Source organism: Mobula birostris, chromosome 22 (assembly GCF_030028105.1).
Source record: "Mobula birostris isolate sMobBir1 chromosome 22, sMobBir1.hap1, whole genome shotgun sequence".
In the NCBI taxonomy this organism is placed as follows: Eukaryota; Metazoa; Chordata; class Chondrichthyes; order Myliobatiformes; family Myliobatidae; genus Mobula; species Mobula birostris.
This window is the reverse complement of record NC_092391.1, coordinates 5,028,869-5,055,915: the sequence shown is the minus strand read 5'-3', so window position 1 is coordinate 5,055,915 and position 27,047 is coordinate 5,028,869. Positions and strand designations below refer to the sequence as shown.

The window sequence follows — 27,047 nt, the reverse complement described above, 5'->3', positions numbered from 1 at the left end:
CAGCTTTGGAAGGTGGGAGGAAACCAGAGCACCCAGAGGAAACCCATACTGTTACAGAGAGCAACACACATAGAAGTTGCTGGTGAACGCAGCAGGCCAGGCAGCACCTCTAGGAAGAGGTACAGATGACGTTTCGGGCCGAGACCCTTCGTCAGGACTGTTACAGAGAGATGCAATCTCCTTACAGGAAGCTCCGGGAATTTAACCCTACTCACTGGTACTATAAAGCATTGTGCTAACCAGTACACTACCATGTCAACTTGTATATCTACAAAATACTTTTTTATTGTTATTATTTTATGTGCTGTATGTTCTATACCTACTGTGTTTTGCACCTCAGTCCCTGAAGATCCTGGTTTTGTTCCTGGTGTATGGTTGAATGACAATAAACAAACTTGAATTTGAAGTAGTAGGTGCATGGAATGCCCTGCTAAGGGTGGGGGTAGAGGCAGATACATTAAGGATATTTAAGAAATTCTTAGATAAGCACACGGACAATAGAAAAATACAATACATAAAGTTTAGGGCTTTAAACAGACGAGTTTGATGAAACAGATAGGGAAAAAAATGATCTATCAGCAAGACAATTTTAATTTTTTTAATGTAGAAGTTATAGTCTAGTTGTTGGTTTTATAGAACAAATACAGTGGATTCTATTTAATTGGGACAGTCGTTTATTTTGGGACAACTCAAAGAACAAAAACTAAATCAAGAAATTAGACGAGATTCCTTTTGTTTATTTGAGAGACTACGCTGTTCTCTTGGAGAAGAAGACTGTTGCTGAAAAGTTTCTAACTGGCGTCAGTTACGAGCACTTGCGTGGACATTAGACACCACACCATGCTCAGAGCAAACAGTTTTTAAATAGCATGTGCTGTGTTCAAAAAGCAGTGATTTTTGTCACTGTTATTTGGCGAGAAATAAGCATTAAGACAATTCAGAACTGTGTTGCTTACTACAGTTTCAAGCATTCAAGCTTGGAGATGTCAGAAATGGCCTGGAGTGAAAATGAAACAACTTCACTACTTCAACAAGTTAAGAATTACAGTTAATCAAACACAGGAGATGAATTTCTCCGTCAACACCTATTAGGGACTAATACAGCTTTATTGTACTGTAAAGGTATTAAACTTCAGCTAATTGGGCCAAAATGTACTGGTCCCGATGGTGTCGATAAGCACACAGAGGAAAACCCACACAGTCACGGGGAGAACATATAAACTTCTTACACAAAATGGCAGGAACTGCAGGCACTGTAAAGTGATGCGCTAACTGCTAGCTACCGGGTCACATTCACTTTGTAGTAGAATTTGTAAAAGTAGATCCATCTCTTTCATTGCTGCTTCACCCTTCACTTCTACCATGGGAGCAGCAGAAAATATTCTATCACGTTTCAGCAGCTACGTGCACAAACAGTTACTTGCACGCAGGCTCTTCACCTAAGAAAAGTTGTGTTGGCATTGGAAAGAGTCCAGAGGGGGTCATGACAATGGCACCAGGAATAAAAGGATTAACACATGAGGAGCGTTTGATGGTTCTAGACCTGCACTCATTGGAGCTTAGAAGAATGAGGGTGGATCTCATTGAAACCTTTCAAATGCTGATTATGGAATCAATATTGAAATAGAAACCTATCCAATATGATATAGAATGTTGATATGAAAAACGGTATGGAGGGGCCACTGCACGGGATCAGGAAAAGCTGCAAAAAGTTGTAAACTGAGCCAGCTCCATCACAGGCACTCGTTTCCCCAGTATTGAGGACATTTTATAAAGGCGATAACTCAAAAAGACAGCAACCATCATTAGAACATGCTCTCTTTTCATTGTACCATCAACGAGGTGGTACAGGAGCCTGAAAACACACACCCAACCTTTTAGGAACAGCTTCTTCCGCTCCACCAGATTGCTGAATGAGTACTTCTTACTGCAATTTATAGTTTTTATTATGTATTGCAAAGTACTGTGGCTACAAAATAAATTTCACGGCACTTGCTAATGATATTATACCCAATTCTGATATTCAAAGGACAGATGGAGTGGACTGGGAAAGGATATTTCCTATAGTGGGAGAGTCTAGGACCAGAGGACACAGCCTCTGAATACAATGACAAGCTGCCAGAACAGAGATGAGGAGATATTTCTTTTGCTAGAGGGTGGTGAATCTATGGAATTCATTGCCACAGATGGCTGTGGAAGCCAAGTTATTGGGTATATTTAAAGCAGACGTTGAGAGGTTCTTGATTAGTCAGGGCATCAAAGTTTATGGGAAGAAGGCAGGAGAATGGGGATGAAGGAGATAATAAATCAGCCATGATGGCATGTGGAGCAGACTTGATGGGCTGAATGGCCTAATTCTGTTCCTATGACATATGATTATGGACTTAAGTAAAATGTAGTGAAATATTGCCTCTTATGTCTAAGGAAATGAGCAAAGTAGAGATACTTCTTATAGCTCCAATCAGCTGGCAGTAATGACCAATCCCCAACTCTGGCAGATAATTCAGTATTGTGGCCCGGCAATTAATGAACCCTCTGTGCCTGATGACAACTGTGGCAGAGTTGAGATAATCTCTCAGTGACAATTACAAAATTATGTTTAATCATTGTTACAATCTGTTGGCATGTTATACTGGTTCTCACACAAGTGAATTACACCAATGCAAATGAGTACGCTGCATACATTAGTGAGTTCTTTCATGCATTTATAAACTGAGCTCTGATATCTAAGCAATGCACATTTTAAAGCAGACTCAATGTTGTCAACTTTTACAGTAACTGGAAAAGCTTTAAACTTCAGCTGCAATGCATGTGAATCTGTCACAGGCTGTCCCATTCCAGGAGGCTGAGCATATCTTGTACTTGTCACGTTACTATTACTCATGTGACAACCCTGCACAGAAAAGCCAATGGCATCAGTGGATGAGGTATGAAAACCAACGCCCAACTGTCATAAGGCACAAGGAATAGGAGCAGAATTAGGCCACTCTGTCCATCGAGTCCCTCATGACCGATTTATTATCTCTCTCGAGCCCATTCTTCTGCCTTCTCCCCATAACCTCTGATGCCCTTACTAATCGAGAACCTATTAACATCTGCTTTAACTATACTTAATGACTTGACATCTACAGCTGTCTATAGCAATGAATTCCACAGATTCACCACCCTCTGACTAAAGATATTCCTCCTAATCTTTGTTCTAAATGGATACCCTCTGGTCCTAGACTCCCCATAATAGGAAACATCATCTCCACATCCACTCTATCAAGGCCTTCCAAAATTTGATAAGTTTCAATGAGACCCCTCCCTTTGTCTTGTAAACTCCAGTGAGTACAGGCCCAGAGCTATCAAACTCTCCTCATATGTTAACCATTTCAATTCCTGGAATCATTCTTGTGAACTTACTCTCAACCCTCTCCAAAGGCAGCATACCTTTTAGGATAAGGAGCCCAAAACTGCTCACAATATTCAAGTGTAGTCTAACCAATGCTATATAAAGCCTCAGCATCTGCTTTGAGAGTGACTTAAGGAGGGACTCACTGAAAAAGGGGAGGGGTCCTGGTCAGTATTTAACCCTCAGACCTACAGCTGTTACTGTCACATGCTCCGAGGTACAAAGAGCAACTTGTCTTGAATACTGTTCATACACGTCAATTCATTACAACATTGTGGGCTTTTTAAACACAAACTCCTTTAAACTAGTAATGGGTAAATCAACCCTGGTTGATGGTGTTCCTCTCCCCACAAACATTGTCTGAGCTGCAGAGAATCCCCAGCATTTTCTGTGATTTTTTCAGATTTCCAAGAGGGTATTTTTTTTTTTCGCTTTTCACCACATAGATTATCCAACCATTAGTACTGTGAACAAAACAACTCTGTATCAAACGCCTTCATTAGTTGCAGAGGCTATAGAAAGAATATCAAGGAAAATGTTTCATTCAAACCTAGTATTAAAGGTAGGATTTTCACAATTATAAAGTTTTAAATTAAAGGAAAAAGCAAGTCCTGAATTCACGGTGATTTTTTTTTTGTCTTCAGAACATGAGCATTTTATCATGAGCACCCTTATGCTGGCTCTGGCCCATCACCCTTGAACTATTTATCCATTACTGGTTAAAAGGTATTTGTGTTAAAAGGCCTGCAGTGTCGTAATGAATTGATCTGTATGAACTGTATGCAAAGTTTCTCACTGTACCTCAGTACATGTGACAGCACTAAACCTATTAACCAATATTGCTTCGATGAAGAGTCATGCACATTGCCAAGGAACAGAACAAGAGGCCAGCCTCACACGTTGGGTCCTGATGAAGAATCCTGGCCTGAAATGTCAAATATTTACTTCCCTTCACAGATGCTGCTGTCTGACTTGTTAAATTGCCCCTGGATTGTACATGTTGTGGAGGACAGTCAATTGCCAAAATAAGCTTTTACAACATGGCAGTACTGTGATGAGTCTATTATTAAACAACGGGAGTAAGATCTATAGTTGCCATGGGGGCATTTGGACAGATGTAATGATTCTTTAATAATCCAGGCCTCTGGATTACTAGTTTAATAAATTCAAGTGTTCCATCCCTATAAAGCATTTGATTTAAATAAATCCACAATTCCTATCAAACTGCTAATTTCATACAAATACAGTGAGAACAATCATTCTTCAACATATAATGGTAACTCCATTAATCACCCCGGAAGGTGGAGTACAAAACAACACCTTATCTCGTATCATTTTGGATCTCCCCCTCCCGCTCTCAAATCTCTTACTATCTCTTCTTTCAGTTAGTCCTGACGAAAGGTCTCAGCCCAAAACGTCGACTGTACCTCTTCCTATAGATGCTGCCTGGCCTGCTGCGTTCATCAGCATTTTGTGTGTGTTGCTCAGAGTAAATTTATTATCAATGTATATGTCACCATATACCACCCTGAGATTCATTTACTGAGATATAACAACCCAAATTTAACCCTAGCTTAATCATAGGACAATCTGCAGTGACCCATTGGGAAGAAACCAGAGCAGCCGGAGAAAACCCACATGTTGGCAGGGAGAATGTACAAACTCCTTCCAGGCAGAGGTGGGAATTGAACCCGGGTTGCTGGATTTGTAAAGTGATGTGCTAACTGCAACGGTGCCATGCCGCCCTAATCCTCTTGCAAGCATTCACAGTAGAATAATGAAATACAATAGAATCAATGAAGCCTATACACAAAGACTCACCAGTAAGCAATGTGCAAAAGGCAAAACATAAAATACAAAAATACAGATAAATTACAAGTACAGTACAATTCTGCTACTTTTTAATGCACGTCTAGTTTCCAAACTGCAACCTTACGGCATGAACATTGACTTCTCTAACTTCTGCCCCACCTCCCCCTCGTATGCTATCTGTTATTTATTTATATACACACATTCTTTCTCTCTCTCTCCCCCCCCCTTTCTCCCTCTGTCCCTCTCACTATACCCCGTGCCCATCCTCTGGGTTTCCCCCCCTCCCCCTTTTCTTTCTCCCTGGGCCTCCTGTCCCATGATCCTTTCATATCCCTTTTGCCAATCACCTGTCCAGCTCTTGGCTCCATCCCTCCCCCTCCTGTCTTCTCCTATCATTTTGGATCTCCCCCTCCCCCTCCCACTTTCAAATCTCTTACTAACTCTTCATTCAGTTAGTCCTGACGAAGGGTCTCAGCCCAAAACGTCGACTGTACCTCTTCCTAGAGATGCTGCCTAGCCTGCTGCGTTCACCAGCAACTTTGATGTGTGTAACATGATTTTTAATAAATCCTTTTCCTCTTGATTACAAATTTGTAACTTGATTGCCAAAATCATTTGGCAAAATTGCTCCGAAATTCTGCATAATGTATTTGATGAACTCTAAAAGGGTTTTCAAAAGGAAAGTCTGGCTAACTTCGCTGGGGCACTCTTTAATGGCAAAGGGAATGCATTGTTTTAAAAATACAAACAAGGGAAAAGTGCAGATGCTGGAAACCTGAACAACACACACAAAATACTGAAGGAACTCAGCAGGCCAGGCAGCATCTATGGAAAAAAGTACAGTTGACGTTTCAGGCTGAAATCCTTTGGCAGGACTGGGGGGGGGGAAGAAAAGCTGAGGAGTAGATTTGAAAGGTGGGGGAAGGGGAGAGAGAAACACCAGGAGATAGGTGAAACTTGGAGGGGGAGGGATGAAGCAAAGAGCTAGGAAGTTGATTGGTGAAGGAGGCCATGGGGCGAGGGGGGGGGGGGTTAGGAGTCACACAAACTGTTGGAAGAACCGAGCAGGCCAGGCAGCATCTATGGAAAAAGTACACCATTTCCCATCCCCTTGTCCCCCTCTCATGTTATTTCTTTGCTCACCCATCGCCTCCCTCTGGTGGTTCTTCCCCCCACCCCACCCCACTTCTTCTTCCATGGATGGAAAAGGATCCATAACACAAATACACACACAGAGAGTTCATTATGTGCCATATTACACGACATGGGTAATTGTGGTCTTTGACCGTAATTGCTCTTGGAAATTTTTCTACATAAGTGGTTTGCCATTGTCTTCCTCTGGGCAGAGTCTTTACAAGACAGGTGACCCCAGCCATTATCAATACTCTTCAGAGAAAGTCTGCCTGGCATCAGCAACTAGAGCACTGTAGTTATAAGTGGATTTCAAGAAATAACTCAGGAAAAGAGATCAGAAACTACACTTTCTCTGCTGAATCCTCCTAATCAATGTTCCCTCTAATTTGTTTTACAGCTGTGTGGACCCACCATTGCTCTGAGCAAGAAATTTTTACATGGCTTGAAAACTGCACAGCACTTCATATCAGCATTATATAAAAAATTCCAGCAGCTTGGCGACAACGGCTATGTCTGGGGAGCATTTCAGTTACTGTGCAGCCACGCACCCGTGCAGCTTAGAGGGAACCATGCTCCTAATAACAGTTCTATGGTTAACACAAGCTGGATGATAACTTAAGAAAATGAGTCCTGGAACTGCCACAATACTGCACACCCAGGTCACTTACCTGACAAAACACCTCCCAGTCCACGCTCGACTTCTGCAGATAGTGTTCTTGCATCATTGTGGCACTTGCCATAATGATATAAACATTACAATCCAGATAAGACAATGAAGATAAAGATTAGCTTTATTCCTCACACGTATATTGACACCTACAGTGAAATGCGTCGTTTTGAAGACAGTCCGCAAGTGTCACCCTGCTTCCATTGCCAACATCACATGCCCAAAGCTTGTACGTCTTTGGAACACCCACAGGGTCATGGGGAGAACATACAAACTCCTTACAGACAGTGGCAGATTTGAATCTGGGTCACTGGCACTGTAATAGTGTTACTTTATCTGCTACACTACCATGCTTGTCCCTAATGAGAGAGAAGGTTGAGGTTATCAGTATTCATTTTCTTTAATGGTGGAAAACTGATAGCAGCTTCTGTACCCGGTGATGGAGCAGGGAATTGCTGAGGGTGACCTATGGATTTCTCCACTACCAGGAGGCATTCTAGTCACCTTCTCCAGCACAACCTTCAAAGAGAATTTCAAAGAGAATCCAAAGAGAATTTCCAGTGTTTTTCAATATGTCCACCAAGTTAAATGCTTGAAATAGTTGCACTTTGTTTCAGGAGATACAAGCTAGCTCCTCAGTTGCTTACTAGCCCAATAATTACTGCTTAAATCCTTGTTTACAGAAATATTGGGGATAAGACGGCAAAAGGTGTTGAGGAGATCAGCACAGCATGCTTCAGGAGTCCATAGCATTCTCTACTTGTCTTTCTTTTGCAAGGTTATAAACATAGAACAGTACAGAATGTGGAAGGGCCTTACAGCACTGTACTGCTCTATGTTCTAGTACAGCACAGCACCTTCAGCTCTTAATATGCACATTAACATTCCCACAAATAGAAATAAAACCTGCAAAACTAGAAACAAGAGATTCTGCAGATGCTCAAAACCAGAGCCTTACACAAAAAATGCTGGAGGAACTCAGCAGGTCAGGCAGCATCTATGGAAAAAAAAATAGGCAATTGACATCTCAGGAGATCATTCATCAGAACTGGAAAGAAGGGGGCAAAAGCTAGAATAAGTAGGTGGGGGGGAGAGGAGGAGTACAAGCTGGCAGGTGATAGGTTGACCCAGGTGAGGAGGAAGAAATGCAAGCTAGCAGGTGATAGGTACACCTAGGCGAGTGGGGAGAAATACAAGCCAGCAAGTGATAGGTGAGATCCACATGTCATTTTCAAGCTTATTTTCATCTTTTTCTTTGTTTAGAGATACAGGTCCTTCTGGCCCTTCGAGCCATGCTGCCCAGCAATGCCCGACAAACCCGATTTAGCCCTAACATAATCGCAGGACAATTTACAATGACCAATTCACCTACTAACCGGTAGGTTTTTTACTTGGACTAAGAAAGCCAACCAGAACACCTGGAGGGAACCCACTCCTTCGACTGGGAGAACAGACAAACTCTTTTGTACGTTGAGAAGCTGGGATTGAACTCCAAACTCCAATGACCTGAGCTGTAATAGCATCACACTAACTGCTACGCTCACGGTAGCATAGTGGTTCCCAATCTTTATTTCACAGCCCAGAACATGTTGTAATTTTTAAGCTTCCTGCTTTACTCTCTATGGCAGGCCTTCCGAAACTTTTTTTATGCCATGGAGCCCTACCATTAACTGAGGGGTCTGTGGACCCCTGATTGGGAACCTTTGAACTATGGGATTTTGCAACATTGGCAGTATCATGGCTGGACTGCAGATGGTCCAGAACTGAAGCCTGACAGCAGTCTGAAACAGTGAAACTGGAGCAATAGGGATCGCGGAGTCTTTGTGAGCTGCCTTCCCCCACATCTTTGGTGAGTACATAACCATGGATTTTGTGGTCAGCGGTACAGTAATAATTCAAGGAGCAAAGCTCTGATGCAATGTCAATTTCCATGTTGTCTTGAAGGAAACCAAGACCATCTTTATCACAAATGAACGTTACTCAAAGTCTAATGCCTGCATTGTTTTAGATCCAATTACATTTCTCCAATGTACTATATTCATAGAAGTATTACAAACAAAAAGGAACCAATGTATTTAACCTCTGTGAAAAATGGAACTAAATTCTAGGACCTCTATTAAATGCTGCAACACCAATGAGTTTACAAGAAACAAGTTGGCAAATAGTTAATAGCTTAACCAGGACTCGAGGGCCTGAGTTAAATGGAGAGATTGATGAGGTTGGGTCTTTATTCCTTGAAAAATAGAGGAATGAGATCAACATTATACAAGTGCTTCAATTATGAAAGGTATAGATAAGGAAATTAGTAATAGTCTTTTCCCACAGGATAGAGGAGCTCAAACCTAGAGAGCATAAGCTTAGGGTGAGAGGGGAAAGATTTAAAGGGACCCAGGGGACAACTTTTTCCATGCAGATGGTGTTGAGCATTGGAATGAGCTGCCAGAGGAAGTGGTTGAGGGAGGTATCACGGTATCCTTTAGCAAATATTTAGTAGGTAAATGGAGGGGCAGAACGGAGTGAGATTTGGGCCAAATGCAGGAAACTGGGGCCAGTGGTGTGACCGTAGTGGCTAGTGTAGGCTTTTCCGGCTGAAGGGCCTGGATCCAATTCTGTATTGCTCTATGACTATTACATTACAAAATGTCAGATAATTTTGCTCCCTTGCAGCTCTCCACGCTGCTATGGACCAAAGTCACACGGACAAAATCAGATCCTTCAGCCCATCAAGTACATGCTAAACTTCAAAAGTCCATCAAACACTAATCTCATTTTATAGACCCATTTTCCCATTGACTTCATCAGATTTAACTGTTCGTTCACTCTTGACACATTTACAGCAGCCAATTATGACTCTGGGATGTGGGACGAAATAGGAGCACAGGACAGAAACCCACATAGTCACAGGAGAACACCCAATCTTCACAAAGACAGCACCGGTGGAGAGGACTGTTCTCAAGACACTGGAATGAGGCAGTAGACCTATTAGCTGTGCCAATGCTGTCCTAGAACAGCCAAATTTCCATTCCATCTCAGATATTTTCCCACTTATTATTTTTCTCATTTTTATTTTGAGATACCATCTCAACAAGCCACACCGCCCAGCAACACACCTATTTAACTCTAGCCTAATCATGGGACAATTTACAATGAGCACTTACCCACTAATGGATAGACCATTGGAAAGTGGGAGGAAACCGGAGGAACTCCACACACACACACACACACACACACACACACACACACACGCACGAGAAGGACATAGAAACTCCTTACAGACAGCACTGGATTTGAACTCTGACACTCCAAGCTGTAATAGCAGTGTGCTAACCTCTATGGTACTGTGATGCCCTAAAATCAATATAACTAAATGTGTTGTTAGAATGTTTTTAAATTAGCACAATATTACAAAGCTGAGTACTGTTTTGAATATGTGCATAACTATCAGAGTTGGGCTCTAATTAGAAATAAATTAAAATGCTTCATGAATATTCAAATGACTTTTTGCATGACTTTATTCCAGATCTCATTTTGAAGATTTGTGGACATGTAAAAAAAATTAAAAGTAAAATGTAAAATAGAATTGTAATTAAAACTTAATATGAAAAATTAATATGATACATCTGTGTTATGAAGAAAAGTCTCAATAAGAACTTGGGAATTGCAAATCTCCCTTTCAGGCAAATGACTTGTTTCAATAACAAATGGAAAATAAATCAAATAATCTATATCAAATGTAAAGACACTGATATGAACTTACCTTATTTTGAAAATATAATGAGTAAATTGTCTAATCATACTTGAAGCAGTTTGTAGTCATATGATTCCCAACTTCCATGCAAAGTCCAAATAAATTACAAGCCCAAAATGGCAGGAGATTTATACATTTCAGACAGGAATCAGTGTGTAAACAGATATGTGCCATCATTGTTACTGTGCTGAAAACACATTCTGCAACTGAACTATTTTCTCCAGGTGATTATGACTAAAGCTTTTCATAATCCAGGAATAAAGTACATATTTTTTTGAAACAGTACAAGACCATAAGACATATGAGCAGGATTAGGCTATTTGGCCCTCTGACTCTGCACTATCATTCAATCGTGGCTGATTTATTTCCCCTGTCAACCCCATTCTCCACTGTCTCCTCAGAGCCTGTAATACCCTGACTAATCAAGAACCTATCAATCTCCCCTTAAAATATACCCAATGACTTGGCCTCCACAGCCATCCATGGCAATGAATTCCACAGATTCACCAACCTCTGGTTAAAGAATTTCCTCCTCATCTCTGTTCTAGAGGGTATTCCTTCTATTCTGAGGCTGTGTCCTCTGGTCCTAGATTCTCCCACGACATCTCCTAACTTTTTTTTTGACTCTGTTCAGTTGCCAGAAACAGCCTCTCTTTTTACCATAATGGCATTTTAAAGAACAAGCTTTGGATGATCTAACCTAATGTCTCTTTGACCATCTGTTCTGCATTGTTGTGCTTTGCATTGCTCTGCTGAACATGGTGGGCATACTATGTCAGTGCTTGAATATATGGTGACACATCCCCAACACACCCATGATGCATTTCCATAAAACCATAAGACCATAAGACAAAGGAGCAGAAGTCGGCCATTCGACCCATCGAGTCTGCTCCGCCATTTTATCATGAGCTGATCCATTCTCCCATTTAGTCCCACTCCCCCGCCTTCTCACTATAACCTTTGATGCCCTGGCTACTCAGATACCTATCAATCTCTGCCTTAAATACACCCAATGACTTGGCCTCCACTGCTGCCTTCACTACATTTCAATGTTTGTTCGTTATGTGCTGTGTTGCAAGACATAGGCAATCATGGTCTATGATCATGATTGTTCTTGGCAAATGTTTTGACCTTCTGGGCAGTGTCTTTACAAGGTGGTCGACCTCAGCCATTATCAAAACTCTTCAGAGATTACCTGGTGTCAGTGGTCACATAACCAGGTCTTGGGATATGTACCAGTTGCTTATAAGACCATCCACCACCTGCTCCCATGGCTTCACGTGACCCTGATTGGGGTGCTAAGCAGATGTGATACCTTGCCCGAGGGCAACCTGCAGGCTAGTGAAGGGAAGGAGCACCTTTCACCTCCTTTGGTAGAGATGTACCTCCATCCCATCACTCTATGTTTTAATGTACATGTGATAAATAAATCTGAATAGTCCAACATTTCCCTTGGGGAAAAAAAATCATAATCCTCTCAGAAATATTATCCCACTGATTCTGCGAAGCTCTACAATCTGCAGTTATCCAAGAAGCATTTACACACCAAACAAGAGATATTAACCTTTGCTTTCTGCACTAAATAAAAATCAAATTACTGACACAAATTAAACTTGTCCATAGAACATTTTGTTCACATCCAATTAATGAAAGCAGCATAAATTTTGGGAAATCTGTATCCCTTGCCACAAAAGGTATTTGCTAAATTGTGTAACTTGCATTTTAAAATAATAAATACAAGACATTCTGCAGATGCTGGAAATCCAGAGCAACACACATAAAATGCTGGAGGAACTCAGCAGGTTAGGCAGCTACTATGGATAGGAATAAACAGTTGATGTTTCAGGCCGAGACTCTTCATCAGTACTGGAAAGAGGGAAGAACCCATAAGTATAGTGGGGGAAAGAGGGGAAGGAAGACAAGCTGGCAGGTGATAGGTGAGAACAGATGAGGGGGAAGGCGGGTGTGTGCGGGAGGGGAGATGAAATAAGGAGCTGGGAGGCGATAGGTGGAAAAGGTAAAAGGTATTTTTAAATTTCATATTTCAATATCCTTGAAGTTCTGGTTTCCAGACGATCAAAGTTCAGAAAGGAATATAAAAATACAATATGAGTTCTAATTTTATTTTTTTATTTTTATTTTGCTTGTCAGCACTGATCTAGATGCAGTGAGGAGGCTATGTATGTTATAGTCAACTGAAACATCTTGTGACCAAAATGAGGTGACAGCCTTGAAAAAACCCACTTTATTAGACATTAATCTAACGACACCTGGTCAAGAATGGTACAACTTGAAGAATAGTTATTAGAAACCTAAGCTTAAGACCCAGAGCTGAGCTCAGAAGCGAGCATGTGGTCTAACCTTCATGGAGCAAGCAGACCGATGCGACATTGTGAGTATTGAGAGTTGTGCAATTATTCTTCCAAACCAGAGTTTACCACTTTCTCCTCAGCCTTCTGCCCTCTCCAAATCCCACAGACTCATCCATCACAATAGGACACATAAAAGGTTAATCTCAGATTACAAAGCAAGCACCCAAAATGGAGCAATTTCAAAACCCACCTGAGAAAGATGTGAACATGACAGAATAATTTACTTTTCCTAGTAAACAGTAAATAGACGATTTCCTTTGGGATAACAGACAATCCATTTTTCTGTAAAGTATTTTTCAGTATTTAATTTTTCCCCTGAACTGTTCAGTCCACAGTGCTGGATAAATGCACATGGATCAGAAACTTCAAGTTCAATGTATGCTCTATCAGTGCCGTCAATTCCAGTCAGGTTGTGGCAGTGGCTATGTTAAAATTAGCCTGTTTGTCCCACTCCACTCTCATCAAGGAGGAGGCTATGTAGCATCTAATCCAGGGTCACCAAATTCAGAAACAGTTACTTTCCCCAAACAGTAAGGCTGATCAACACCTTCACCTACTAACCCACCCCTCCACACCCCCAACCAGCACTATTTATTATTTCCTGTCAGTCAGTTTATGTACAGACACTCCTGTGCCTAGCCTCATTTTATGAATATGAGTACACACACAAAATTATTTAGTTCTCCTTTACACTAGAGTACTGGAAATGGCATTAAACATGCTTAAAAAGCACTACTTGTTTTTCTTTCTCACTTATTAGAACAGTAACGATCTAGCTCAGAATTAAGAAACATAAAGATATTAAAGCTAATTCTCATGGAAATCTCCTGGTCACAAATCTAAAATGGTTTCTGGGCTCCGGTGCTGGGGCATTTTATCTGATAAAACAAGTCTAAACCAAATGGAACCAACACCAGCTAATCTAGCACAAGGGAATAAGCATTATGACACCATTGCCAACAATACATCATGATCAGAAATAAGAATCAAACTTAAACATCAAAAATTCCATTTCAATCAAAACTACAAAATATTAATTTCAGGTGTTCTACCATAAAGAATTAAAAATTAGCTTTATTTGTCACATGGACATCGAAACACAATTGTGAAATGTGTCACTTGTGAAAAAGGCCAACATAGTCCAAGGATGTGCTGGGGGCAGCCCACAAGTGTCATCATGCTTCCAGTGCCAAGCATGCCTACAACTTACCTGAACGTCTTTGCAATGTGGGTGAAACCAGAGTTCCTGGAAGAAACCCACATGGTCACAGGAAGAATGTACAAACTCCTCACTGACAGTGTTGGGAACTGAACGCTGATCGTTTGCACTGTAAAGCGTAACACTAACCACTACGCTACCATGCCGCCCAACATACTGGTCTCAAATAAATTAAAGATGCATAACACTACATTTACATCATTTTAGCTTTCAGCCAATGTTATACTAACATCAAATAGAAGTTAATTTTTTCTTCCCTACAGGACCTTGCTGTTTAATTCTAAACCAGGGGTTTCCAACCTGGTATCCACATACCCCTCGATTAATGGTAGAGGTCCGTGGCAACAAAAAAAAGGTTGGAAACCCCTGTTCTGGACAGTAATCCAAGGGTTCAGATTGAAGCTCCAATTTGTACACACTGCAACTTTTGGAAAATAACTACACATCAATGCTGTCAATATCTGCTTAATCACTAATACCAGAAATGGGACTTGCAATCAAATTTTATAAATTAACCTGAAGCTCAGGTACAAGCACAAATAGAATTTTTAAAAAGGCAAGGAAAACCATAGCAACTTCCAAACAGGTAACAGAGGCACAGAAATGTAATGCACAGGAAGCCATTCACCTGTGTTGCGTCTTTGGTAAAACTACCCAAATAGTCTCATTCCTTTGTGGATTATTCTCAGTATATATTTATCACAAAATTATAAACACTTCCAACGCAAGAAGCTGTTCAGCTGACCGTACCAAAACAGCTTACTCTCAACAAAAAGGGTGAAATAGAAGGCCTAAGTTATTGGAACAGGTTGGGCAGGCTACGACTTTCATCCTTGGTACATAGGGGAATAACATTTTACAAGATACAGGTAATCTGGGTTGTTATTAGGTTTACCAGAAACTGTTCTGAAATATGTTGGGTTCTGACTAATTCTTTAGTGACTGTCATCAAGTTTTTAATCTTTGGACCATGCTTTTTATTTTACATTTCCAGTTTCTGAGATGCCTCTTCAGGCTGCAGTGTAGAATGTGGAGAATTTCGTTATTTATGGACCTCTTCGATTGTTTGTTATGTGCCGTGTCATATGACATGGGTGATCATGGTCTTTCAAAGATCATGACTGTTCTTGGCAAATATTTCTGCAGAAATGGCTTGCCATTGCTTTCTTCTGGGCAGTGTCTTTACAAGACAGGTGTCCCCAGCCGTTATCAATACTTTTCAGAAACTGCCTGCCTGGCATCAGTGGTCACATAACCAGGACTTATGAGCAGCTGGTGCATATCACATGACCATCCAACACCTGCTCCCATGGCTTCACGTGACCCTGATCAGGGTCTAAGTAGGTGCTATACCTTGCCCAAGGGTGACCTGTACGCCAGCAGAGGGAAGGAGTGCCTTACACCTTCTTTGGTAAAGACGTACCTCCACTTCGACACCCACTATGCACCTCTGTAAGTTTAATGAGGGGTGTAGACAGGGTCAATGCACAGTCTTTCACCCCACCCTGAGGGATGGGGAACTAAAAACTCAAAAGGCACAAGCTTAAGGCAAGGGGAAAGATTTAAAAGGGACCAAGGATGGACCTTATTCACACAGAGGGTGTGCATACAACAGACAGAAAGAGCTGCCAAATAAAGTGGTTGAGGCAGGTACAATAACATTCAAAAGATACCTGTACATTTGGTTTTGGGGGGTGGGTTTAGAGGTATATGGGACTGGTTTGGTGAGCAGCGGCTGGCATGAACGAGATGGGCCAAAGGGCCAGTTTCCCTGCTGTATTACTCAATGACTCTACAAATCTTTAATTACCACAGTTCCTTATTTTTTTTTTACCAGAAACACTGTATTGGTGATGTAAACTGATCCTCAATGTACATTTCAAATCAAGAACACAGAACCAATAGGAACTACATTTGTCCTGTTACAAGTACCCAATGCAAGTGCTGGTGAATTAATGGCATTTTGAACAGGAGAAAAGATTTTCTTTTTTTTTGTAATTTATTTTTTATTGAAGTTCATCATCAAACAAAACTTTCCATAAGATGTATTTCAGATACTGTACATATATATCATATAGTCATATTTGTCACAAATCTCCACATAATATTTATCTGAGGTAAACACCTATAGAAAGGAGAGGAAAGAAAGAACAATCGAAAGAAGAAAACTATGTACAAAGTAGAGAGTGACCAGTTTAAATTACTTGACCTGATAAAGGTTATTATTTTTCACAATTATTTAGATAGATAGATAGATAGATATACTTTATTGATCCCCAGGGAAATTGGGTACTTCTATTGCAAAAGAGAAATTAAATGCCTAGCTTTGAAATTTCTTTATTGAATTAAAACTTCTAAAATATCTGGCATCTGAAATGTCAATACGGAAACTGGTATCCATGCTTTAGGAAAGAAAATGGCGATTTCCCCATGGGTCAGCTTCAGAAGGGCATTTTAACAATAAATGCTTGAGTTATTTGAAGAGCACAAACTCTTCCAAGTACTATACTGCAGCCCAAAAAAGCAGCTATCACAGGAAAGCAGCATCCATCATCAAGAACCTCCACCACCTCTCTTCTCAATGCTATCACCAGGGATGTGGCACAGGAGCCTCAGGGCCCATACTGCCAGGTTGAGGAACAGTTATTACCCCTCAACCATCAGGCTCCTGAACCAGAGGGGATAACTTCACTCAACTTCATTCAGCCCACCACTGAACTGTTCCCACAACCAACAGATTCACTTTCAAGGACCCTTCATCTCGTATTCTCAATATTTACTATTTATTTATTTGTTATTGTTTTACTTTTTGTATTTGCAGTTTGTTGTCTTGTGCACATCGGTCATTTATCTATCATGTACAGGCTTTCATTGATTCTATTGTTTATTTGTATTTACTGTGAATTCCTGCAAGAAAACAAATCTAAGTGTTGTATATGATGACATATATGTATATTGATAATAAATTTACTTTGAACTTTGAAGAGACACCTCAGAAAAATTGGCAATATTAAAAATGGAAGCAAGCTCCAAAGATCAAAAAATTCCAAAGATTAATGAATGTCACTAAACAATTAATCAGAACCTGACATGTTTCATAACAGCCCCTGATAAACCATTTATAAACCCAGATTACTTGTAATATTATTCATATACGGATAACTTAATGGATGGCAAAGAGATTAAGCAACAACTATAAAGCATTTGGCTGAAATCCAACTAGGACTGAGAGATTACTTGCATAAGCACTTCCTGGACAATTCACCAATTGGAACAATTGCTTGCCATTTAACTAGATTGATTTCAAAATTAAATTTTGCAACCGACACAAGACGACAAAGTACAGGCAAGATGTAGAAACAATCCTGTCCATCAACCAAATAAGCATATTCTATTCAGTAGAAGCCAGGCACACAAATTTGCTTAATTGCAAAATTACTTACTTTTGTGATAAGGAGTCTGTAGTCTTCTACCATCTGGTCATTGTTGTGACATCCTGCAAGAAGCTGCCACACCTCACCTCGAAGAGCCTCAGGAACACCGCTTCTCACTAAAGCCGGCAGAGGCTTGGGTCTTACACTCAAATTTAGATGCCTATATAAAATATGAGATGATTAGAAATTTCAAGAAAAACTGTGCTCACAAATAAGTGTCACATAATGATCTATTTTTATAAAACCACAATATGAAATTATTGATAACAATTTTACCTAAACTATGTAGAATTAATTTTTCTGCACTACTATAACTAAACGTATGTTTAATACATGATGTTTTGTTCTAAATTAAGTCACAATGGAAATAGCTACTCTGGCGAGTTCTCCCAAATCAATGTCGCATTATGGAAGAGGGCAATTCTCCATTGTTCTGATACTAACTAGCTGCCTGGAAAAGAGTCATGTTTATGTCACACACCCAGGCCGTTCAGTCCATCAAATTCATCAAAACTGGAAGTTATCCACCAAATCACACCTCCAAGAACTTGGTCTCTACTCTTCTAGTTTAGACTTCCAAATACTCTTTAAATAGACCTTTCTGACTGGCTGCATCACAGCCTGGTAGGAGGCTCCAACACACAGGATTACAAGAGGCTGCAGAAGGTTGTAGGGTCAGCCAGCCCCGTCTGGCCTCCCCACCACAGAGGGCATCACCAAGTGGCTACTCTTCAAGAACGTGGAATGTATCATTAAGGACCCTCACCATCTAGGACATACCCTCTTCAGAATCAGATTTACTATCACCTGCATATATCGTGAAATTTTTTGTCTCTGCGGCAGCAGTACAATGCAATACATAACAGAAGCAAAAACTGAATTACAGAAAGTATATACAAATTAAATACACTCAGACACTGCATAATGCTACCCTGCAGAGCATTGATTCATTACAACATGGGTATTCAATTCTTTATTGAAATGTTTAAAAATTACAAAAATTCATTCTAAACAAACTTCGAGTGGCTGGCATTACAGTCAACATTCAATCAGCCAATGAGAGTGCTCTACATATGGTCTGAGCCACTCACAACCAATCATGTATTAGTTGACACTCTGCCTCCTCTGCATTTGTAAACATACTTGCTTCCTCACCAATTTATTCCATTTTTTTTTTCCACCCATGATGTCTGGAAAACATTCTGCAACTTCCAGTGAGGGCAGTACATCCAAGATGGCTTGGAAAAGCCCTAGCATGGATGTGAAACTGCAAGTGACACTGCGTTTGGAAGGTGGTGAGTGTCAGGTTGATGTTGGTGCCTCTTTGAAATCAACCACATTGATGATCAGAACAATTATAAAAAATGCAGACAAGATAAAAGTTTCTGCAACAACGACCTCAAAGTTATCATCAACGAAGGTGATCAGTTCAAGAATTATTTCAATTGCTTGAAAAATAGAAAATAGACTAAATTTATGGGTGGATGACCAAACACAATGAAACATGCCCTGAAGCCAGCTGAGGATAATGGAAAAGGCAATAAACATCTTCAATCATATTCAAGAAGATGATGATATGTCGGTAACATTCACAGACAGCAGAGGTTTCTTTGATCAATTTAAACAGTGCAGTAACCTCCATAGCATACGTATTGCTGGTGAAGCGGTTAGAGCAGACAGCAAGGCAGCCCAGGATTTTCTTGCAATACTGAAGGCCAGAATCGAAAAGGAAGATTATCCTCCCAAGCTTGTCTTCAATATGGATGAAACGGGGCTATTCTGGAAACGAATGCCTTCTCGTACTTTCATCCCCCACAGAAACATGCAACTGGCTTCAAGGCTGCAAAGGACCGATTAACCACAAAATTCCTCAGCACTAGTATCGGCACGATCTTACAAATCACAGACCAGTTCATCGATAATGACTCTGACTGGGAGTGAAGCAATAAGGCAAAGAGAGGCGTTCTCAACATGAATTCCTACTAACAAGAACTGATTTGTGTGAGGAAACTTAAGATAAGGCAGTCAAATCTTGACATCTACTTGAAGTAGCCGGCAAATTTAGAGGACCACCCACAGCCCGGCCCCTCCTTTAAGATGTAACCACCACCCACTTCCCTCCACTGCAGCCGTAATGTGCTGCTGCTCCACTGATGTACAGGGTAGGCCTATTTGGGTGTTTGTTACTCCAGGAAATACTGTGTATACATAAAATAATACATCATACATCTTAGGCTTGATTTTTAAAAAATCAGGCACACATGTCCATTTATACAATGTTACAATAACCCTGCATACTTACATAGCTTTCCACCTCCGAGGAACACATCCTCAGCATGAGTGTAGTTAAATTAAGTAAGTAGTGCACAAAGAGAAATAAAAAAGTAGTGAGGTAGTGTTTGTGGGTTCAATGTCCATTCAGAAATTCGATGGCAGAGGGGAAGAAGTTGTTCCTGAACCGTTGAGTGTGTGTCTTCGGGCTCCTGTACCTCCCTCCTGATGGTAGCAATGAGAAGAGGACATGTCCTGGGTGATGGGGCTACTTAACAATGGGCACTGCCTTTTTGAGGCATCCTTGAAGATGTCCTGGATACTATGGATGCTAGTGCTTGTGACGGAGAAGACGGTTTACAACTCTCTGCAGCTTATTTCAATCCTGTGCAGTAGCCGACCCATATTCAGAACGTGGCATCTATCACTAAGGACCGTCACCATCCAAGACATGCCCTCTTCTCACTACTGCCATCAGGGTGAGGTACAAAAACCAGAAGACCCTCACTCAATGATGTAGAAACTGCTTTTTCCCCTCTGCTAGTAGATTTCTTGCTAGTCCATGAACACTACAATTTTTGGCACTTTTTAAATTTACAGTAATTTTACGTCTTTGAAGAGTACTACTTCCACAAAACAAGTTTCGCATCGTGTAAGTCAGTGATAATAAATATAATTCTGAGTCTTACACAGAGAGATATTCATCCTTCATTTCGGATAAAAGCACATCAGGGAAGATCTCACTTCATGTAATAAAAACTGCTACAGCTAAAATGATGCAATTTCCCTTGGAGACAAGGAATGATCAAACTCTGCTCTTTGTAGTTCAAAGAGAAATAGGTAGCAAAGGCCAGATTACAAGTGCTGCTCAAAATCCCATGGCAAAGCAAGCCGCTGCAACAGCTTTCGAGGTGAGCAATTAATCACACTGGCTTAATTTAAAAATCAACTTTGAGACAATTAACGACAAGTTAACGAAAACCTTCATGTGTTAAGACTCAATTTGATCGAATTATGAACAGATAATTCCCTAAAGGTTAACTTTCAGGTTGAGTCGGTGGTAAGAAAGGCAAACACAATGCTGGCACTCATTTTGAGAGGACTAGAATATAAAAGCAAGGAATTAAGGCTGAAGCTTCATAATACACTGGTCAGACTGCACTTGGAGTATTGTGAGCAGTTTTGGGCCCCTTATCTCAGAAAAGATGTGCTAGCATTGGAGAGGGACAAGAGGAGGTTCGTGGGAATGATTCCAGGAATGAAAGGGTTAATGTATCCGGAGTGTTTAATGGTTCTGGGCTCGTACTCACTGGAGTTTCAAAGAAAGAAGAGAGATCTCATTGAAACCTATCGAATATTGAAAGGCATGTGGACATGGAGAGGATGTTTCCTATAGTGGGGGAGCCTAGGACCAGAGAGCACAGTCTCAGAATAGAGGGGCATCCACTTTGAAACGAGGAGGAATTTCTTTAACCAGAGGTTTGGGTATCTGTGGAATTCACTGCCAGAGACGGCTGTGGTGGCTAAGTCACTGGATATATTTAAAGCGGAGGTTGATAGGTTCTTTAATAGTCAGGACATCAAAGGCTATGGGGTTAAGGTACGAAAATAGAGTTGAAAGGGATAATAAATAGGCTGAATGGCCTAATTCTATTTCGATGCCTTGTGGTCTAATCACCTTATAACTACATCTGCATGGTAGAGTTAGGACTAGGGGTGTTACACAAGCTGTGAACAAAAGGAGATAGTAATTAGGAAATCTAGTCTCCATTGCAATGGTGGTAATTGTACAGACAACACGGTAGCATAGGGCAGCACCATTTTCGGTTAGCATAATGCCAGTGATCAGAAGATCAGGGCTCAATTCCCACTGCTGTCTGTAAGGAGTTCAGGACCTGCTGAAGGGTCTTGGCCCGAAACGTCGACTGTACTCTTTTCCATAGATGTTGCCTGGCCTGCTGAGTTCCTCCAGCATTTTGTGTGTGCTGCGTGGATTCCCAGCATCTGCAGATTTTCTCTTGTTTGTTGATCAATCTACCAATAGTTTCAATTGAAGTTTTCACAATACCACAAATTTCCTGGTCTCAGCTCAATCTGCTTCTCCCTTGCTAAGAGAATACAATTAACCTTGGTATGCTGGGCCAAGGAAGAGAGAATTAAAAGAACAGCTTAGGAACCTTGGAGTCCAACTACCAGCAGTGACTTCCACTAAAACAGGTCATGGTTCACAGAGTTACAGGATGAGGAAGAGACAGGAAACATAGCTTTAGTAAACGATGTTGAAAATCAATGTTACATGTAATTTAATCTGACAAAGGGAAAGGCAGCCATTTGGCATCTGTGCAATTAAAATTCAAATGTGTACACTCTTTTACATAGTCAGATAATTAGTTAATTAGTTTGTGAATGTAAAAGCTCTTACTCCTCATCTCCCACTTCCACCATTCCAAACACAGATAACCTCATTAGATGAATAAATTAAAGTGAGCAGTATAATTGCTAAAACACTTACTGAGAGTATTGCAGTATCCTAATCATAGATGGCGATTTTACTACCCAGGGGAAGCCATTATTTTATATACAAATTATTTTTGGAATGCATCTCAGCTCTGCTGAATTGAACACTTATGGGAAACAGCAAAAGCTGTCAAAATTTTTTGCAGAAGGAGAAGATGGCTGTGCGACACAGCGCGCGCGGCCTCTCCGGTGATGATATCTGTTATCTGCCAAGTAGGATACCATGCACAATTCTGATTTGATGGAGGCAGATGTGAGAGTACGGAGGAACATCTGGTGAAACTTCTGAAATGCCTGCTTCACTGCCGCCACTACTGTGTGATCCGAAATCTCCGGAGGGGAAGGCCCCGAGTCCTCGGCTTTGCTTGTTGCCTGGCGGCCGGGGCCACGGTCGAAGCACTTGGCAGAGATGTGTCGGAGAGCTGGTCGGAGGCTCGAAGTTTTCTGACGGACTCAAGAGTCAGACTGTGGTCGGATGCTTCCAGGATGCTGCATCGGCAAGTTTGCAGCGCTGGAGGTTCATGGCAGGGAGAGTTTTTCTTCCTTCTACCGTCTGCATGAGATGATGGGCTATCGGGACTTTGAGACTTTTTTTTTACCGTGCCCATGGTCTGCTCTTATCGAATTACAGTATTGCTTTGCGCTGTTGAAACTATGTGTTATAATTATGTGGTTTTTGTCGGTTTTAGTCTTGGTCCGTCTTGTGTTTCTGTGGTATCATACTGGGGGAACATTGTATCATTTTTTTAATGCATGCATTTCTAAATGACAATAAACGAGGACTGAGAGTCCTCATAATCTAATCTAAAAAAAATAGGCAAACACTTGCAAAATTTCAATGTGAGAGGAAAATCTACTTTTAAGGAATTATGAAGAATGCACACCAGCAGCTATGCTTCATTAAGAGTTTGAGGAGATTTGGTATGTTACCAAAGCCACTCGCAATTTTCCCAGATGCACTGTGTAGAGCATTCTGACTGGTTGCATCGCTGTCTGGTATGGTAGGCTCTAAAAGGGCTGCATCCTGGGCACATCCTCCCCATCATCAAGGACACCTTCATAAGGAGGCACCTCAAAAAGGCAGCATTCATCATTAAGGATTCTCACCATCTAGAACATGCCCTCTTCTCACTGCTACCATCTTGGAGGAAGTAAAGGAGCCCGAAGAAACACACTCAATGTCTTCAGTACAGCTTATCCTCCACCATCAAATTTCTGAATGGTCCATGAACACTACCTTGCTACTTTGCTCTCTTATTGTAACATCGTAATTTTTTTGGTATTGTACTGTATCGCTGCCTCGTAACAACCCATTTCACAACTTACATCACTGATAATAAGCCTGATTATGAGTAGCAAGATCATTTCCACTGAATTAAGATTAAATAAAGATGTGTTTACAATATATATTAATGATTTAGACGAGGGAATTAAATGCAGCATCTCCAAGTTTGCGGATGACACGAAGCTGGGCAGCAGTGTCAGCTGTGAGGAGGATGCTAAGACGATGCAGGATGATTTGGATAGGTTAGGTGAGTGGGCAAATTCATGGCAGGTGCAATTTAATGTAGATAAATGTGAGGTTATCCATTTTAGTAGCAAGAACAGGAAAACAGATTATTATCTGATGGTGGCCGATTAGGAAAAGGGGAGGTGCAACGAGACCTGGGTGTCATTGTACACCAGTCATTGAAAGTGGGCATGCAGGTACAGCAGGCGGTGAAAAAGGCGAATGGTATGCTGGCATTCATAGCAAGAGGATTCGAGTACAGGAGCAGGGAGGTACTACTGCAGTTGTACAAGGCCTTGGTGAGACCACACCTGGAGTATTGTGTGCAGTTTTGGTCCCCTAATCTGAGGAAAGACATTCTTGCCATAGAGGGAGTACAAAGAAGGTTCACCAGATTGATTCCTGGGATGGCAGGACTTTCATGTGATGAAAGACTGGATCGACTAGGCTTATACTCGCTGGAATTTAGAAGATTGAGGGGGGATCTTATTGAAACATATAAAATTCTAAAGGGATTGGACAGGCTAGATGCAGAAAGATTGTTCCCGATGTTGGGGAAGTCCAGAACGAGGGGTGACAGTTTGAGGATAAAGGGGAAGCCTTTTAGGACTGAGATGAGGAAAAACTTCTTCACACGGAGAGTGGGTGAATCTGTGGAATTCTCTGCCACAGGAAACAGTTGAGGCCAGTTCACTGACTATATTTAAGAGGGAATTAGATATGGCCCTTGTGGCTAAAGGGATCGGGGGTATGGAGAGAAGGCAGTTACAGGGTTCTGAGTTGGATGATCAGCCATGATCATACTGAATGGTGGTGCAGGCTCGAAGGGCCAAATGGCCTAATCCTGCATCTATTTTCTATTTTTCTATGTGTTCTGCTGAAATACATGACAAAGAGACAAGAGAAAATGCCCTTGTATTGGGGAGTCAAGGTTCTTTCGGAACACAAGAAAATGAGCAGGCCATCAAGCCCCCTAACCCTTCTCCATCATTTGCTGAGCATATTTGCCAAGTTTAAATCTGGAAATTTCTGCAACACCCACATAAACATTCTGAACAAAACTGCAATATTTTAAAATCAAGCTGATTCCACAGATACTGATTTCTAAACCAGACTAAACAACTCCATCATAGAAACTTCAACACATCTCAAAGATGGTGTTCCTACTCACCATTTTGACAGTAGATCACCCCAAGTCTCCAAAATCTTTTCACCACATTCTTTGGACACATCACCAGAGCCACTCAGGAGAGGCTCATCGTTATCTGAAGAAAGAGAGTACAGAACTAAATGCGTGAAAATGACTTTCCTTCCATTTACCAAAATCCTACTGACTTATGAATGCCAAAATGTTAAATATTGTTTTTCTGATCCAGAAACTAAGCAAGTGAGTCTGATGTGTGTGCTGGATAAATTATTATAGAGGATTGTGAGGGATATGATCTATCAACATTTGGATAAGCATGATCTGATTAAGGATAGCCAGCATGCTTTGTATGTGGGAAACTGTGTCTGACAGATCACTTAAGTACTTTTTTGAAGAGCTAACCAGGGTAGGGCAGTAGACATTGTCTCGATGAACTTTAACAAGGCCTTTAATGAGGTCCTTCATGGCAATCTAATCCAGAAGGTAAGACGGCATGGGATCCCGGGAGAGAACACTAATTGGATTTGAAATTGGCTCAAGGGTAGGAAGCAGAAAATGATAGTCCAATGTCATTTCTCAGACTGCAGGCCTGTCATCAGTCATGTGCCATGGGGCAGTGCTGGGATCTCAGGCCTGTCACTAGTTACATTCTATAGGGCTATGCTGAGAACTTTGTTGTTTGTTATTTATATAAACAATTTGGATTATTTTCTTTCTCTCTGCTAGATTATGTACTGCATTGAACTGCTGCTGCTAAGTTAACAAATTTCACGTCACATGCCGGTGATACTAAACCTGATTCTGATTGTACAAGGCATGGTAGGTTAAGTTTGAGGATGATACTAGAACAGGTGAAGTTGTAGATGGTGTAGAAGGTTATGAAAAATTAGAGGGGGGATTTTGATCATATAGGTAAATGGGGTGGCACATGACACTAGAATAGTGACCTAGGTTCAATTCCCGCCACTGCCTGTAAGAAGTTTGTACATTCTCTGTGATCACATAGGTTTCATCCGTGTGCTGCAGTTTCCTCCCAACAGTCTAGAGATGTACAGGTTAGAGTTAGTAAGTTATAAGCCTGCTATGTTGCTGCTGGAAACACAGCGACACTTCCAAACAGGCCTAGCACATTGACACAAACAACGCATTTTACTATATATTTCAACGTACATGTAACGAACAAAGCTAACCTTAATCTTTAATCTCGGTTTGACAAATGGCTTTCAATTAGGTAAATGCAAGATGATACATTTCATAAAGTCAAACCAGGACAGCATATAGGCCATATGGAATGAGCTGACAGAGGAAGTGGTTCAGGCAGGTACAATAACAACATTCAAACACTTGGATGAGCACATGGATTATCAGCATCGTTACCATTATGTGTTGTGTTGTATGACGTGGGTGATCATGGTCTTTGACTACGATAGTTCTTGGTAAGTTTTTCTACAGAAGTGGTTTGCCATCTCCTTCTTCTGGGCAAAGATGGGTGACCCCAGCCATTATCAATACAGTTCAGAGATTGTCTGCTGGGTGTCAGTGGTCGCATAACCAGGACTTGTGATATGCTCCGGCTGCTTATACCACCATCCACCACCTGTGCCTATGGCTTCACATGACCCTGATTGGAGGATTAAGCAGTGCTACAACTTGCCAAGGGTGACCTGTAGGCCAGCAGAGGGAAGGAGCGCCATACCCCTCCTTCGGTAGAGACGCATCTCCATCCTGCCAGCCAACTACGCGGATAGAAGAGCTTCAGAGGGATATGGGCCAAATGTAGGTGGGTTCCATGGTCACTTTCAGGAACTGATTATTCCCACCC

At 41.1% G+C, this 27,047-nt stretch overlaps 1 protein-coding gene across 5 annotated transcripts in view; it reads right to left on the bottom strand.

Annotated features, from left to right (window-relative positions):
• The window catches only part of LOC140186475 (rab GTPase-activating protein 1), a 250,738-nt gene that overhangs the window by 116,190 nt on the left and 107,501 nt on the right, over positions 1–27,047 (bottom strand). For all 5 annotated transcript variants that reach the window (XM_072240791.1, XM_072240793.1, XM_072240794.1 and 2 more), the window contains 2 exons: positions 25,250–25,343; positions 17,790–17,940 (listed from right to left, as the gene is read on the bottom strand). In XM_072240791.1, the coding sequence (XP_072096892.1) occupies positions 17,790–17,940; positions 25,250–25,343 (245 nt within the window). The remainder of the gene's footprint in view (positions 1–17,789; positions 17,941–25,249; positions 25,344–27,047) is intronic.